The 15,052-nt window shown below is 43.1% G+C and overlaps 1 protein-coding gene across 5 annotated transcripts in view; it reads right to left on the reverse strand.

The window, feature by feature from the left end:
- Positions 1-4,793: 4,793 nt before the first annotated feature.
- LOC118357734 (protein shisa-6-like) overlaps positions 4,794-15,052 on the reverse strand; it is a 68,271-nt gene continuing 58,012 nt past the window's right edge. For 2 of the 5 annotated variants that reach the window (XM_052478157.1, XM_052478154.1), the window contains 5 exons: positions 14,063-14,122; positions 12,648-12,668; positions 11,332-11,484; positions 7,038-7,141; positions 4,794-6,903 (listed from right to left, as the gene is read on the reverse strand). In XM_052478157.1, coding sequence (XP_052334117.1) covers positions 6,019-6,903; positions 7,038-7,141; positions 11,332-11,484; positions 12,648-12,668; positions 14,063-14,122 — 1,223 coding nt within the window. In that variant the 3' untranslated portion in view covers positions 4,794-6,018. The remainder of the gene's footprint in view (positions 6,904-7,037; positions 7,142-11,331; positions 11,485-12,647; positions 12,669-14,062; positions 14,123-15,052) is intronic. The other 3 variants (XM_052478158.1, XM_052478156.1, XM_052478155.1) reach the window with 2 other exon arrangements.

A 15,052-nucleotide genomic window follows, 5' to 3' on the forward strand; every position in this document is an offset into this window, starting at 1 on the left:
TGTGAATCCTCTGCCTCTCTGTGTCCCAGTCAGTGCTTGTTGTGAGGACCAACCATCTGTGAGCAGTGTTAGCATGGTGCTAGCTGGGTTCTGGCTGGGCTCAGGCCTCTGTGAGCAGCTTTCACGTGGCACTAGCTGGGTTCTGGCTGGGCTCAGGCCTTGGGTAATTAACTCTGACAGAGTTGATGAGCTGCTAATTAAATGTTTATCTGGATTTGGCATCTGTCGTTAAACAAAACGTCTGTTAGCTGTCTCTCCAATCTGAGGATTATCAAGAGTGAGAGCTATTGGGCCTGGATCCCTGTGCTAGGAGAAGATAAGGTTGGAATTATGGATTTGGCAACAACATTTTCAACATAGAAATAGTTTTTTACTCAGGTTTCTTTCAGCTGATTGTTTCCTGAATGAAGATGGACTAGTTCATTTGGACTGTTCACTGCCACATGGACACTTCAAGACAGTTTATTGTAGAGAAGTTTTAAATGTTGCTATTATCATCTTATTGCTGTGTATTAAGTTTTAAGATCCCCACTAAAATGTCAGATTATGTCAGATTAAAGCCAAAATATCATCTTAATGTCTCTGAGTTCCAACACCAGTCCTAATTGCAAGATAAACTAACCAGCATCGTTCTCAGGGTGTGGAGCTCCCGCCAGCTCAACTCTTATTGACTTGTTTGCAGGTGGATTAGAGGCACAAACAGAAAAAACGATCCTTCTGAACACCCTATTACACAGATATCCATAACATAGATTAGCATAGGCCTGTGGGTCTTCAGAGGAGTGTGAAGGACAAATAATTATTTTTACTTGGGAAAGGTGAAATATGGAGTTCTATATGTTTCTCACTGCTATCGTTCATTGGAAATGTGGCACATTGTCCTCTAGGTTATCCCATGTGCTGTGTGTATGGGTTGAGAAGAGGAAGGTCACAGTCTGTTGTAGGACATTTGAAGGTTTCCATGGATTGCGACGCGAATTGGCCAATGTTTCCTTCCTTCCCAATCAAAGATGACAATTCTCTCTGAGGGCAAAATAGGAATGACAAAGGCACAGGGACAAATGGAACAGCAACGATAGCTAAAACCAAATATTTCCAGAACAAAAAAAGTCCTTAGTCCGCCCTCAACTTTGTCAGCATTAAAACTGGAGGAGTGATAGAATGAAGTCTTGTATTGTGGAACGAGACGCTGTTTTTAAAATGTGGAGACAGTTTGAAAGCTCCTGATTATGTTATGGAAAGCCCTGTTCTTGGCCTGATTCCCTTTTCTCACAGTGGATATGGCTTTAACAGTCTCCATATCCACCCGCCTGGGCATCTTAGGCCTACCTTTTACGCTCCAGCTGATTCCCCCATCCATAGATTTCTTTTGATTGGAGTGTCATATTTTCATCTAAATGCTGATCGGTTAGAGGATTGGGTGCAAATTGGAAACCGAAACTTATTCCGGCTTAGTTCCCTACTCTTTTGTATTTGTGGACCAATGTGATTGCGGGGGCCTCTTTTGTGTTCTGTGAGAATTCACGTTCGAAACCCACAGGAGTTCAATGAATTTTAAGAAGGTCTGAAATTGCAGTGGCTACCATACTAATTCAGATATCAGAAGTAAAGTACTGCAGTAGCCTGCATCTGTGGCATATTTCTAGCTATGGCAAGGCTGTCACGTAAAACTGTCTGTCAACGTGACAGACTATATGAAGATGGTGCCGATAGACATGGCAGCTCTGCTTCTAGATCCTAAGCATCTTCACACTATTTTGTTTTTGGATAATTAGCCCAGAACGTTTTTGGGTTATTACATACAGCCGGAAATACCTTTTGACTATCAGAGCGAAGGTAACTCGCCTGCATTCCGACCAGGAATATGACTTTTCCGAATTGGATCCTTTGGCAATTGAACTTATCCCAGAGGCTGACCCAAGACACCACCGGCGGAGAAGAGGTATTTGGAGTGGACTTCTAGTCCAACTAAGGAGGCGTGCACACCATTCACCGCTTCCGAGTATATTACTCACTGATGTTTAGTCCCTGGACAATAAAGTAGACAAGCTCAGGGTGAGGATCTCATTCGAGAGAGATATCAGGGACTGCAACATACTCTGTTTCATGGAATCATGTCTCTCTCTGAATATACTGTCGTTCATACAGCCAGCTGGGTTCTCAGTACATCACGCAGACAGGAATAGAGAATTCTCAGGGAAGAAGAAAGCTGGAGGTGTATGTTTCATGATTAACTACTCATGGTGTGATTGGGATAATGTACAGGAACTCAAGTCCTTTTGTTCACCCGACCTAGAATAGCTCACAATCAAATGTTGACCGTATTACCTCCCAAGATAATTATCTTTGTTTATAGACACAGCCGTATATATTCACCCTCAAGCCGATTCCACATCTGCCCCCAAGGAAGTACACTGGACTTTGTGGCCACCAACATGGGCTGCTCACGAGGACTATGGGCTCTCCTTCTCCATGGCCGGTGTGAGTGAGACATTTTAGCATGTTTACCCTCGCAAGGCTGCCGGCCCAGAAGGCATTCCTAGCCGCGTCCTGAGAGCATGCGCAGACCAGCTGGCTGGAGTGTTTATGGACATATTCAATCTCTCCCTATCCCAGTCTGCTGTTCCCACTTGCTTCAAGATGTCCGCCATTGAAAGTAAAGGTACTGTAACCAAACTAAAAGACTATCTATCGCCCCCATAGCACTCACTTCTGTCATCATAACATGTTTTGAAAGGCTAGTTAAGGATCATATCACCGACACCTTACCTGACACCCTGGACTCACTTCAATTTGCATACCGTCCCAATAGATCCACAGACATACTGCACCTACTTATTCAAAGGTTTTTCTTTATTTCGACTATTTTCTAAATTGTAGAATAATAGTGAAGACATCAAAACTATGAAATAACATATGGACTCATGTAGTAACCAAAAAAGTGTTAAACAAATCAAAATATATTTTATATTTGAGATTATTCAAAGTAGCCACCCTTTGACTTGATGACAGCTTTGCTCACTCTTGGCATTCTCTAAACCAGCATCCTGAGGTAGTCACCTGGATTGCATTTCAGTTAACAGGTGTGCCTTGTTAAATGTTCATTTGTGGAATTTATTTCCTTCTTAATGTGTTTGAGCCAATCAGTTGTGTTGTGACATGGTAGGGGTGGTATACAGAAGATAGTCCTATTTGGTCAAAGAAAAAGTCCATATTATGGCAAGAACAGCTCAAATAAGCAAAGAGAAATGACAGTCCATCATTACTTTAAGACATGAAGTTCAGTCAATGCAGAAAATGTCAAGAACTTTTAAAGTTTCTGCATATGCAGTCACGAAAACCATCAAGTGCAATGATTAAACTGGCTCTCATGAGGACCGCCACAGGAAAGGAAGACCCAGAGTTAACTCTGCTACAGAGGATAAGTTCATTAGAGTTACCAGCCTCAGAAATTGCAGCCCAAATAGATGTTTCACAGAGTTCAAGTAACAGACCCATCTCAACATCAACTGTTCAGAGGAGACTGCGTGAATCAGGCCTTCATGATCGAATTGCTGCTAAGAAACCACTACTAAAGGACATCGATAAGAATAAGAGACTTGCTTTGGCCAAGAAACACGAGCAATGGACATTAGACTGGTGGAAATCTGTCCTTTGGTCCAATGAGTCCAAATTTCATATTTTTGGTTCCAACCTCCGTTTCTTTGTGAGATGCAGAGTAGGTGAACGGATGATCTCTGCATGTGTGGCTCCCAACATGAAGCGTGGAGGAGGAGGTGTGATTGTGTGGGGGTGCTTTGCTGGTGACACTGTCGGTGATTCATTTAGAATTCAAGGCACACTTAACCAGCATGGCTACCACAGCAATCTGCAGCGATACGCCATCCCATCTGGTTTGCGCTTAGTGGGACTATCATTTGTTTTTCAACAGTACAATGACCCAAAACACCTCCAGGCTATGTAAGGGCTATTTGACCAAGAAGGAGAGTGATAGAGTGCTGCATCAGATGACCTGGCCTCCACAATCACCTGACATCAACCCAATTGAGATGGTTTTGGATGAGTTGGACTGCAGAGTGAAGGAAAAGCAGCCAACAAGTGCTCAGCATATGTGGGATCTCCTTCAAGACTGTTGGAAAAGCATTCCAGGTGAAGCTAGTTGAGAGAATGCCAAGGGTAAAAAGTTAAAATAAGGAAATAAACCTTGTAATGAGTAGGTGTGTCCAAACTTTTGACTGGTTCTGTATATTTATACTCCGGACTCCGATGTTGATCATCCTAATATTTATATATTTCTTAATTCTATTTTAAATTTGTGTGTTTGAGCTAAGAACACAAGCATTTCGCGACACCCGCAATAACATCTGCTAAATAGGGGTTTGCGACCAATAACATTTGATTTGATTATGATAGGGATAGGTGTGACCACCCCTGAGAAAAACAAGATCACTGTGTCATGGGAAAAAATGAATCCCACCTCTAATTTGTGTTCTCTTTAACTTAATGAGATTATGTATTTTCATGTATTTTCACATTTTGGTTATTCTATGAGATGATCAATTGCTTGAATATGTACAGGCAAAGGAAAGGCTACCGTTTTCTAAACGTTCTCATGTGTAAGTGTACGAAAACCCCACCTTCAGCTCTCACTCAGCCCTTTCAAACCCCTGCAGGTATTGATTGGTCATGCTGGTCAGCTGTACCAACGTAAAATGATATGATTGACATATGCTCTTTTTCATACACATCAACAAACAGAGCACAAATATAGTCATTTCAGAAGAGTATTGTCTGTTTAAAAAAATATGGATGGTTTATTTGACCCTACTGCAACAAGCATATAATCACCATGTTTTTCAACTTCTCATATTAGTCAATAGAACACAGTTTACATCCAAATATGAACAGTGGTATAGTTTTTATCAACACATTCGTTCACTTCTCATTCTACAAACATAGTTGAAAAGACACACATTATAGTATTCATTTATCCTGTCAAATACTTGGTTAAGTGGGTTTTCTAGTCTGAACTGATCACGAAACGGTGGTGGTTTATAACTTACTTGTTCAGAATCTACTGAAAACATTAGACAGTCTAATACAAAAGCCAACCAGTATGGACTGGTCCATAATACTGCCTCTAGAATTATAGCTTATTTACAATCATCTATGAGCTAGCCATCACCGAACAAATTTATGAAAGAAAGAACAGAAACAGAGTATCTCATTAATTGATTGTACTTTTTAAACCCACTAAAACCAATTCTCCATTTAGTAAAAATGGAACACTTGTCTCAGACTGAGGCACCAATAAAAGTGCTAGTAACGTTAGTTTTGATTTATTTCAAGATCTCTCTACAGCTATGCGTAAGACTGGCGTTACAAACGGTAGTTTATATTTATATATTTATAAAGTTGTTACAGGGCCGTCCCGGTTTCATCACCCGTGGTTGTCTTGTCGTGTCTTTCAACAACACTTGTCTTGGAGACATCGATTGGATCAGTCCTTGTGTTTTACCATGCAAAGCCCTTTAGAGTTGCGGTAGAAGTTCAAAGAAGAAGAGATTTGTGTTGGACGGTTGGACAGAAAGGCTGACTGAGCCTCGGTATTCTCATATAATCAATGTCCCCTCATATGGGGGAGCTGGTGCTTAGGGCATAACAGGAATAACAGTAGAGTAGTTTGCCAATTTCACAGCACACTACCACAGCTGAGCCATGTTTATCTGGAGTCAGTCTTTATGGAGTTTGTGTCTACAGAAGAACTCCAGTCTATTACAATACAGTACTTGGTTCTGGTGAAGTCCGGAAAGGCAAAGAGATGAGGGTATTATCTTTTGATTGACTTAGCAGGAAACTAAGCTACAGAGTGTCATGTCCCACCTTACAAACAGTCAGTCTCTTCCCATCCCTTTCCCCACACAAACATAATCCTTCCCATACTAACGATTAGCTGTTAGCGAGTTAGCATTACCCATTGCGTCACTCTTAAGCTAGCCGTTAGCGTGCTAGCCAGCGTTAAACAGTCACTTCGGTCTTGCTGCCTGTGCGATAGTGCTGCTGCTGCTGCTGCTGCTGTTGCTGTTGCTGTTGCTGTTGGTGGTGGTGTTGGGGGATGTAGTGGAGCTGCTCCACAGTGTGGGTCCTTCTAGAGGCAAACTGCTGCCTCTTATTAGTCGTGTGGTTCATGGCTAGAGTGTTGGCGTGTGCCCCTTGTCCTGGTCCTGGTCCTGCTCCGCCTGCCGCTCCTGCGTTGTTCGAGGCACTGGGATGGGAGTGCATTTTGGTCATCTTGTAGCGGTCCATGAGTGGTGTCGTGGGCATGAACACGTCCGGGTGCGAGATGGCGTGCGACATCGACTTGTCGTTGTTTCCCCGGAAACCGCCGGACATGCTGCCAACTACACCACGCTTTAGCGACATCATCATTTTGTCCGGCGAGATCAGAGGATCCTGAGATAGCAGGCGGTCTTGGGAGTACAAGCGGTCTTGCGAGTAGAGGCGGTCTTGGGAGAAGTGGCGGTCTTTAGGGTACATGTGGTCTTGCGATTGTAACAGCCTGTCTTTGGAGTACATGCGGTCCTTGGAGTATAGCCGTTCCTGGGACATCAAGCGGTCCTGAGGAAGCAGGCGTTCCTGAGACCTCAGCCTCTCTGCAGACAGTAGCTGCTCATCAGACAGGATTCGTCCTCCATGCTCGGTCATCCCCATCCCGTAGGAGATGCTATAGTCTTCCTGGGGGCCTCGGTGTGGGGACAGAACCCGGTCCTGAGACATGGCCCTTTGGACTCGGGGAGGCCTCTGTCTCCTGGGGGCCTGCTGGGCCTGGGGCTGCTGGGGTGGGGCCTGGGTCACCTGGGGCTGGGTGGGCTGGCTCTGGAGCTGCTGCTGCTGCTGCTGCTGCTGTTGGAGGAATGGATGAAGATACAGTCAACTCTTGATATATTCAATGGCTTGGGACTTTTGTAAATGCATGCTCTGAACAGGCACCACTGCATAACAAAATGCAGATTTATACAAATATGTAGATGCAGTACTTGTTCCTGGTTCATTTTGATGACGTGTAAGGGCAGGGTGCTTCTGGCTGCCAGGTCAGGGAGGTGACGCTTGCGGGTGTAGTAGTCGTCGACGTCTTTATCCGCTGTGGAGAGACAGAGGGAGACAGAAGAGGTGGATTAGGAGAGAGAAAGAGGGTGGGAGAAGGTAGAGAGAGAGAGAGTAGGAGGGAAAGAGAGAAAAGGGAAGTAAAGGAGATTGAATAGCGGGTCTAAAGGGTGCTTCGAGAATACGACAATCCTGGCCCCATCTGTGATTTTACCGGCGTTTCTGGCTGTGGACTTTCCAAAGGTTGCGTACAAGTCTGTTAACAAACAGTGTCATACTGCATACACCACACAAAGACGTCATACACAAAGGCTGTTTGAAAAGACGCAGGATCACGTAACATGGATGAAAATTCATCTGCACGTTCATGTATTAACAAATCGAACATGGATACGGGTTGTGTCCAAGAACAGGTCTAGAGATATGTGCATGTCTCCAGATTGTCTTGGCAGGATGTGTGATATCACACCCTCACACCTTGTATGTGTTATAAAGGAGACTCACTGGGAACCATGCATCAACCATTAGTCATACGTACGGATTTGACATATTCAGACACACACAATCACGTGCGCCACACACACACACACACACACACACACACACACACACACACACACACACACACACACACACACACACACACACACACACACACACACACACACACACACACACACACACACACACACAGATGTACAGTACACACATGCTCACATACAAACATCCTGTCAAACTAAGATGTAAAGAATATATGTTTCATGGTCACATATACCGGATAGGTGCAGTGAAATGTGTTGTTTTACAGGGTCAGCCATAGTAGTACGTCACACCTGGTGCAAATTAGGGTGAAATAACTTGCTAAAAAACACATCGACAGATTCTTGACCTTGTCGGCTCCAGTATCCGAAAACAGAGACTTTACGGTTCCTATCCCAACGTTCTAACCACTAGACTACCTGCCGCCCATGACTAAGTAAAGCTGCGGCAGAGATTATATATATTTATATATATAAAAAATGGAAACCTTTGAAGTTCACACCCAAAAAGACATCTGTCTTCCTCTGAGTCTGTTCCTTTTCACTTTGGCTTTGAATGTTTTGCTGCTAAAGTCAGATGGAGATGAACTTTCATAACATGAATCCGTTAATAATATTCATTATTCATAAATTGAAAAATAAAACACCTCTCCAGAATCCAGAGAACAATAATACACCATTGTAGAATAGATCCAGCTGTATAAATGATGGACACAAGGCTTCTTTCTAATACACCTCAGGCTGATCAGTCCTTTCACACAAACGTCAATTATGACAGGGCGCTAAAAGGGGATTGGCTAAAGCGAATTACCAGATGAATAACAAAAATATACATATATATATATATATATACTGTATAGGCTTTTAATTGGCATGGAAATGATGTGTGTTATTAAATAAATGAGCCTAAATCAGTGAAATATACATCTCCTTAATGAATAAAAGAGCAAATTAAAGTAAGATGTCATCATTAATTCTAATAGATTAATAGATTTGAGAAACATGTACTATGCATTTGAATTCCCTATGGGGAAGAAGGCAAGGCCAGTTCAGGCTGAAAATAAATCATCTGAAAAAGGAATGAACGTGTGTGCAGAGACACACTGTACGCTTAACTTTCAATTTATACATCAATTTACATGTATTAGTAGATGCTGAGATTTGCCATTTCATTATTCCAATAAAGGAAATGCGTCTCTATCTCGCCTCTGGCTCTATCCTACATGATCTATCAGTAGAAAGATGCCTTTTGGCTATTTGCTGCTGCAAATGATTTGCTTTGGAAGCAGATAAAGACAGTCAGGCTGGGCTGGCACTGCCTGAGGACAGTGTTAGTTTTTTAACATGGCAACAACATTCACCATGCATTTTGTAACATTACTTATTAAGACAATTTCTCAAGCACTGACATTTCCCATGCAATGACATAGCATCTTCCAATCAATATGCAGTCCAATATCTATTAGACAATAACAAGCACAAGAGACACCAGAGACAGGCACGTGTATACGATTTTGACCCACTCGAGAGATAGCAAGCACTGATGGGATCAGATCCTTCACTTTGAAATACATTTTATGGATTTCAAGTCTCCCCATTAGACCCTGTAAACTCAATAGGTGCTTTTTTTGGTTGAATAGATCTCGTATTTGATTCAGTGTGAGTGCGTGCATGCACGCGTGTGTGCGCGTGTGTGTGTGTAACAGTACCGACTTTAGACACACCGACTTTCAATTTTAGACTACAATAGATTCAGATCTCTCCCTTTAGTCCCATGTGGCTCTGTTGGTAGAGCATGGTGCTTGCAATGTCAAGGTTGTGGGTTCAATTCCCATGGGGGACTAGTGTTTGAATGTATGCAATCCCTACTGTAGGACCCTCCAGACAAGAGCATTTGCTAAATTACTCAAATGTAAGTAGGACAGCCATGATGCAATTACACAAGCCTTAAGGAATATTTGTGTTCTGCTCAGTATGACGAGATGAACCCCAGCGTAGTACACTGAATCAATACAGAGCTGCAACTAGAGCACAGTACAGAGCTTAATGTGGTTAAATGCTCTCACTGAGAAATGGTGGCTGCTGCTTTTCTAAAGAGACATCTTTAAAGAGAGAGAGTGACTGTGTGGTGTATTGGAATGGAATACCAGTGAGGTGTGGTTTTGATGAAGTTATGGAGGGGCATGTTTGATGTGTGTATTTGTAATTGTCTGTCCCCTCTCATCCAGGCACTCTGTTTATGCCTTCAAGAGTCAGCACTTTCTGGAAAGGTTGTGAATGCTGATACACTGAATATTAGGACCCTTTCAGAAAATGAGAATGTAGCCTTTCATTTTGACGTATCCCATCACTACATTTTAAGGGGCGTGTGGTATAATCCTTCATAAACGTAACGAGTCGAGTGTAGACTTTTTAACAAGGCAGAGTAGGCATTAACATATGCATTAGAGTTTTTAACATGCCAGAGTAGGCATTAACATATGCATTAGAGTTTTTAACATGCCAGAGTAGGCATTAACATATGCATTAGAGTTTTTAACATGCCAGAGTAGGCATTAACTTATGCATTAGAGTTTTTAGCATGCCAGGGTAGGCATTAACTTATGCATTAGAGTTTTTAACATGCCAGAGTAGGCATTAACATATGCATTAGAGTTTTTAACATGCCAGAGTAGGCATTAACTTATGCATTAGAGTTTTTAACATGCCAGAGTAGGCATTAACATATGCATTAGAGTTTTTTAACATGCCAGAGTAGGCATTAACTTATGCATTAGAGTGTTTAACATGCCAGAGTAGGCATTAACTTATGCATTAGAGTTTTTAACATGCCAGAGTAGGCATTAGCATATGCATTAGAGTTTTTAACATGCCAGAGTAGGCATTAACTTATGCATTAAAGTTTTTAACATGCCAGAGTAGGCATTAACATATGCATTAGAGTTTTTTAACATGCCAGAGTAGGCATTAACTTATGCATTAGAGTGTTTAACATGCCAGAGTAGGCATTAACTTATGCATTAGAGTTTTTAACATGCCAGAGTAGGCATTAACTTATGCATTAGAGTTTTTAACATGCCAGAGTAGGCATTAACTTATGCATTAGAGTTTTTAACATGCCAGAGTAGGCATTAACTTATGCATTAGAGTTTTTAACATGCCAGAGTAGGCATTAGCATATGCATTAGAGTTTTTAACATGCCAGAGTAGGCATTAACATATGCATTAGAGTTTTTTAACATGCCAGAGTAGGCATTAACTTATGCATTAGAGTGTTTAACATGCCAGAGTAGGCATTAACTTATGCATTAGAGTTTTTAACATGCCAGAGTAGGCATTAGCATATGCATTAGAGTTTTTAACATGCCAGAGTAGGCATTAACTTATGCATTAGAGTGTTTAACATGCCAGAGTAGGCATTAACTTATGCATTAGAGTTTTTAACATGCCAGAGTAGGCATTAGCATATGCATTAGAGTTTTTAACATGCCAGAGTAGGCATTAACTTATGCATTAGAGTTTTTAACATGCCAGAGTAGGCATTAACTTATGCATTAGAGTTTTTAACATGCCAGAGTAGGCATTAACATATGCATTAGAGTTTTTAACATGCAGGTCATTCAGCGAGGCAGTGGAAGCTCTTTCAGCGTTTCTGCTAACGCTGGACTATGCTGTGGCGAGGACCTACTCAGTCTCTTGAGGGAGGAGTATCTGTTGAGGTCGGCCTTGACGGCGGCCTCGTAGGTGGGCGGCAGGTGGGACAGGCTCTGGAAGGAGCGCGAGGAGGACAGGTCGTATGGCTCCGTCTGCGAGGTCAGGATGCCACTCATCCTAGTGTTCTCTGGGGAGACACAGCAAAACAAACAAGATGGGAAATGGGCAGGCTTCCTAAAACATACCCGGAGTCAGAACAAAGGCAACGCTGGTAGAGCACAGCTGCTGAGGAAGGGAGGGAGGGGAGTGAAGGGAGGTGTTCATCTGACAGGAACTTGTTCAGAGAGCGTTTCGTGGAGTCTGGGAGGTGGGGGGTGGGCTGAAAGGAGAGGGGGGTTAGGGGACGTGGGTTGAAGGAGGCGGTCACTAGGCACTGTGGGATTGTTTGGCACGGAGGAGATGACAACGGACCAATAACAACACCACATCAAACAACGGATGTCTGCTTCAGAGTGACCCTGATTGTGACAGTTTGTGTGCTGTGATCTGAGGAGGATGGGGAGTGGGGTGGGATGGGGAGAGGGATGGGGAGTGGGGTGGGGTGGGGAGAGGGTTAGGACAGGGCAGCAACCCGCTCATCAGCCTGATGCGATGTGATGCCAGAGCGAGAGAGGGGCATACTGGGACTCTGGCCCCTCTCTCCCTCTCTTTCTCTCTCTCTTTGCCCTTTTCGTCTCAAACTCCCCTCGCTCTATCTTGCTCCTCTCTCTCCTACTATCTCCTAGCTCCCGCTCTCTCTCCCTCTGACTACTCTCTTTTCCCTCCCTCTCTGCATCCCTCTCCCCATCTCTCTCTCCCCTTCTGGCTGTGAGTCTGTCACGCAGAGCAGTGGGCAGCAGGGTGCGGCTCAAGTCCTGGCTCCAGTGGCCAGATAAAAATAGAGGGATGGGTGACTGCTGCAGGAGAGAGTTGAAGAGGGGGGAGAGTTGAAGAGAAAGAAAGAGAAGTTTGAAAAGGACAGATGACAGCAGGGGTCCGGAGAGAACTGTGGGGGGGTGAGATTTGGGAGGAGAGAGACCCAGCTGTGAAAGAAGTGTCTGCAATACACTCTCCACACAGGGAAAATAGACTCACACTGTGGCATGCTGTTAGCTACCTCCATAACCAGAAACACACGTCACTGCTAAATCACCACGCACAGTACAGCCACACCACGGACTATGTGGACAGGGGAAGGTACAAAGGCTAAGGGTTGGTGAGTGTGTGGAAGGGTGTGGTGGTGAATGGAAGGGTGTGTGTGTGAGTTAATTCATGTGGGTTTATGTGTGTGTGCGTGTGTGTGTGACTTACCCCGCCTCAATGATCGGTGAGCTACCCCACCCAAGTGGAAAACAAACAGTTCAGAAACATGTTGATGGTGTGAAACAGCATTCAGACCAACCCAACCAACACACACCTCATTCAATGCCATCAGTCCAGCAATTACCTCTGGAATAAACCAACGACGTATATAATTTTTATGTATTCGGAACAGACCAAAATCTAATGTGCCTTTAGATATAGTAATAATGCACCTCATATGTACAAAGAGCAATTTTGTATACCCTCTTTAATTGACAGAAGGTCAGCAGTTGCTTCACACACAGAGGATAGCAGAGGTTGCACTCGCTACATAGACCAGCCTTATCGGAGCAACACAGAACACTGGCATACCAAGCCCTGTTTATGTGGCTTGTGATCAAAGCGTGTTCGTTCGATGTGTTGTCAGAATGGATTTCTCATGTTTCCCATAGAATTCAGGGGGTATTTCATTCGTGGAACACTCGTCTGGTTTAGCAGTGTGTAATGGAACACACATTGAGTTGACACACAGGAGCAGATGCGTTACGACTACAGAATCTCCTTAAGACGCAGCGGAAGCATTGGAGGGGAAGGCTTCTACACAGGGTTGAGCAGACACTGAACATCAGCCAGAGAGGACAATCCAATGTTAAACAAACACAAAGAAATGTTATTTTCTCTCCTTTTCATTCTTCTTTATCCTCGCCTCACCCTTTGTCCTTATGCAACCAGCACTCTTCCTCCTATCTATTCATCAGCCTCTATCCCCCCTAAACCCAGCTCTTGTGAATGAATAGAGAACATTGGCAGAAGAAAATCTGTAAATGTAATGAAGCTGGGGGTGATTTCCTCACAGAGAGCAGGGGTTACAGTAATAGCACTCCATCTTCTAATGACAGAGGAGGAACGTGTACGATGGTCGTACGCTATAGCCGGGACACTGTGACCTTAAATGGAGGTTCACTTGATGCCCAGCCAATCGCATTTCCTTTTAGTAAGGTGATAGACATTTATTTGTTTTTTATTCGCTCCGTTCAAAAGAATACATGGTCATGATGATGAAATGTGACACTTCTGTGATTCTATCGTTAATAAAAAATATATATTTTCAATAAGAGAATGTTAATTTTCAATAAGAGAAATTGAAGAGTAGGTTGGCATCAGTGGTAGCATATATTTGTGTCAAAAGAGTGTTTCAAAGTTAATTCCCCAAATCTGGGCTACATTACTTTGAGAGAATGGCCTGGTTTGGGGGAAAAAAAGTGATTTAGTGACATTTGTCTTTCTACAAATAACTGTGTGGCTCTGATTCAGCATCCACACTAAGTAATGTACTGGGCATGAATTCTAAGTAGTAGCCATGCTAGAGTGGGTATTGGAACATAACCCCGTATCTGGATGCTAGTGCTGTTAGCTGTCCTTACCATTGTGGGTGCGTGTCGGGCTACCTAGAACCACATGGTTGTAGTTTTGCTGATGGGTACCTGTGAAAAGAGCAATGGAGAGGATCATTCAATGTGCATGAGATAAGCATATCAGATATCGTATCTGATCAAAAGTAATGACATGGTTAATACAAGCAGAGAGCTAGAATTGGCATCATTAAAGGGATGGTTCATCACGAAACAAAAGCTTGTCAGATGTTTTCACACTTCAAAAATGGTGTTTAAATCAATCTTAATAATATATGTTTTTTTAAACATCTGACAAACGTAGATTCAGACATAGAGAATCCCTTTAACAACTTCCAGCCAATGACATGGATATCATGAAGCAAGATGAGAAAACAGTAAGGAGAGGAAGGGCAGGTAAAATAGGGGCGCAAGGGGAAAAACCGGGCGGGATGGAGAGGTGGAGACTCTGGAATCATTGAGGAGAATGTGCAGAAGAAGAGCTGCATGTACACTGAGCATGTGTTATTCACATACACACTGACATGGGACATGAGTGCCCTTGTTCTTTCAAAAAAATTGCATTACTGAAAATTAATTGCATTACTGAAAAGACACCATAATAAAAATAGTAATATATCTGAACATCTCATTTGAGTTGGACCGTTCTTTGTGATATTATGATCCTTGGATTCAGACATTTTGGGATGACAGTGAAGGTGAGAGCGCTTGGATGAACATGCTGTAGCATTGCACCCCTCGGCACAAACCCCTGTCACTTAACCAACTGTCCATCCAGACCATGTGGACTGTTTTGGGCTGAAATGAGATGGCAGAAAGATGGTCCCTTTAAAGATCCCATTGTATTGAGTCAGGTGATGAATGGCAGCTATTGTGTGTTTGTGTGTGTGTGTGTGTGTGTGTGTGTGTGTGTGTGTGTGTGTGTGTGTGTGTGTGTGTGTGTGTGTGTGTGTGTGTGTGTGTGTGTGTGTGTGTGTGTGTGTGTGTGTGTGTGTGTGTGTG

Source organism: Oncorhynchus keta, chromosome 24, assembly GCF_023373465.1.
Source record: "Oncorhynchus keta strain PuntledgeMale-10-30-2019 chromosome 24, Oket_V2, whole genome shotgun sequence".
NCBI classification, from domain to species: Eukaryota; Metazoa; Chordata; class Actinopteri; order Salmoniformes; family Salmonidae; genus Oncorhynchus; species Oncorhynchus keta.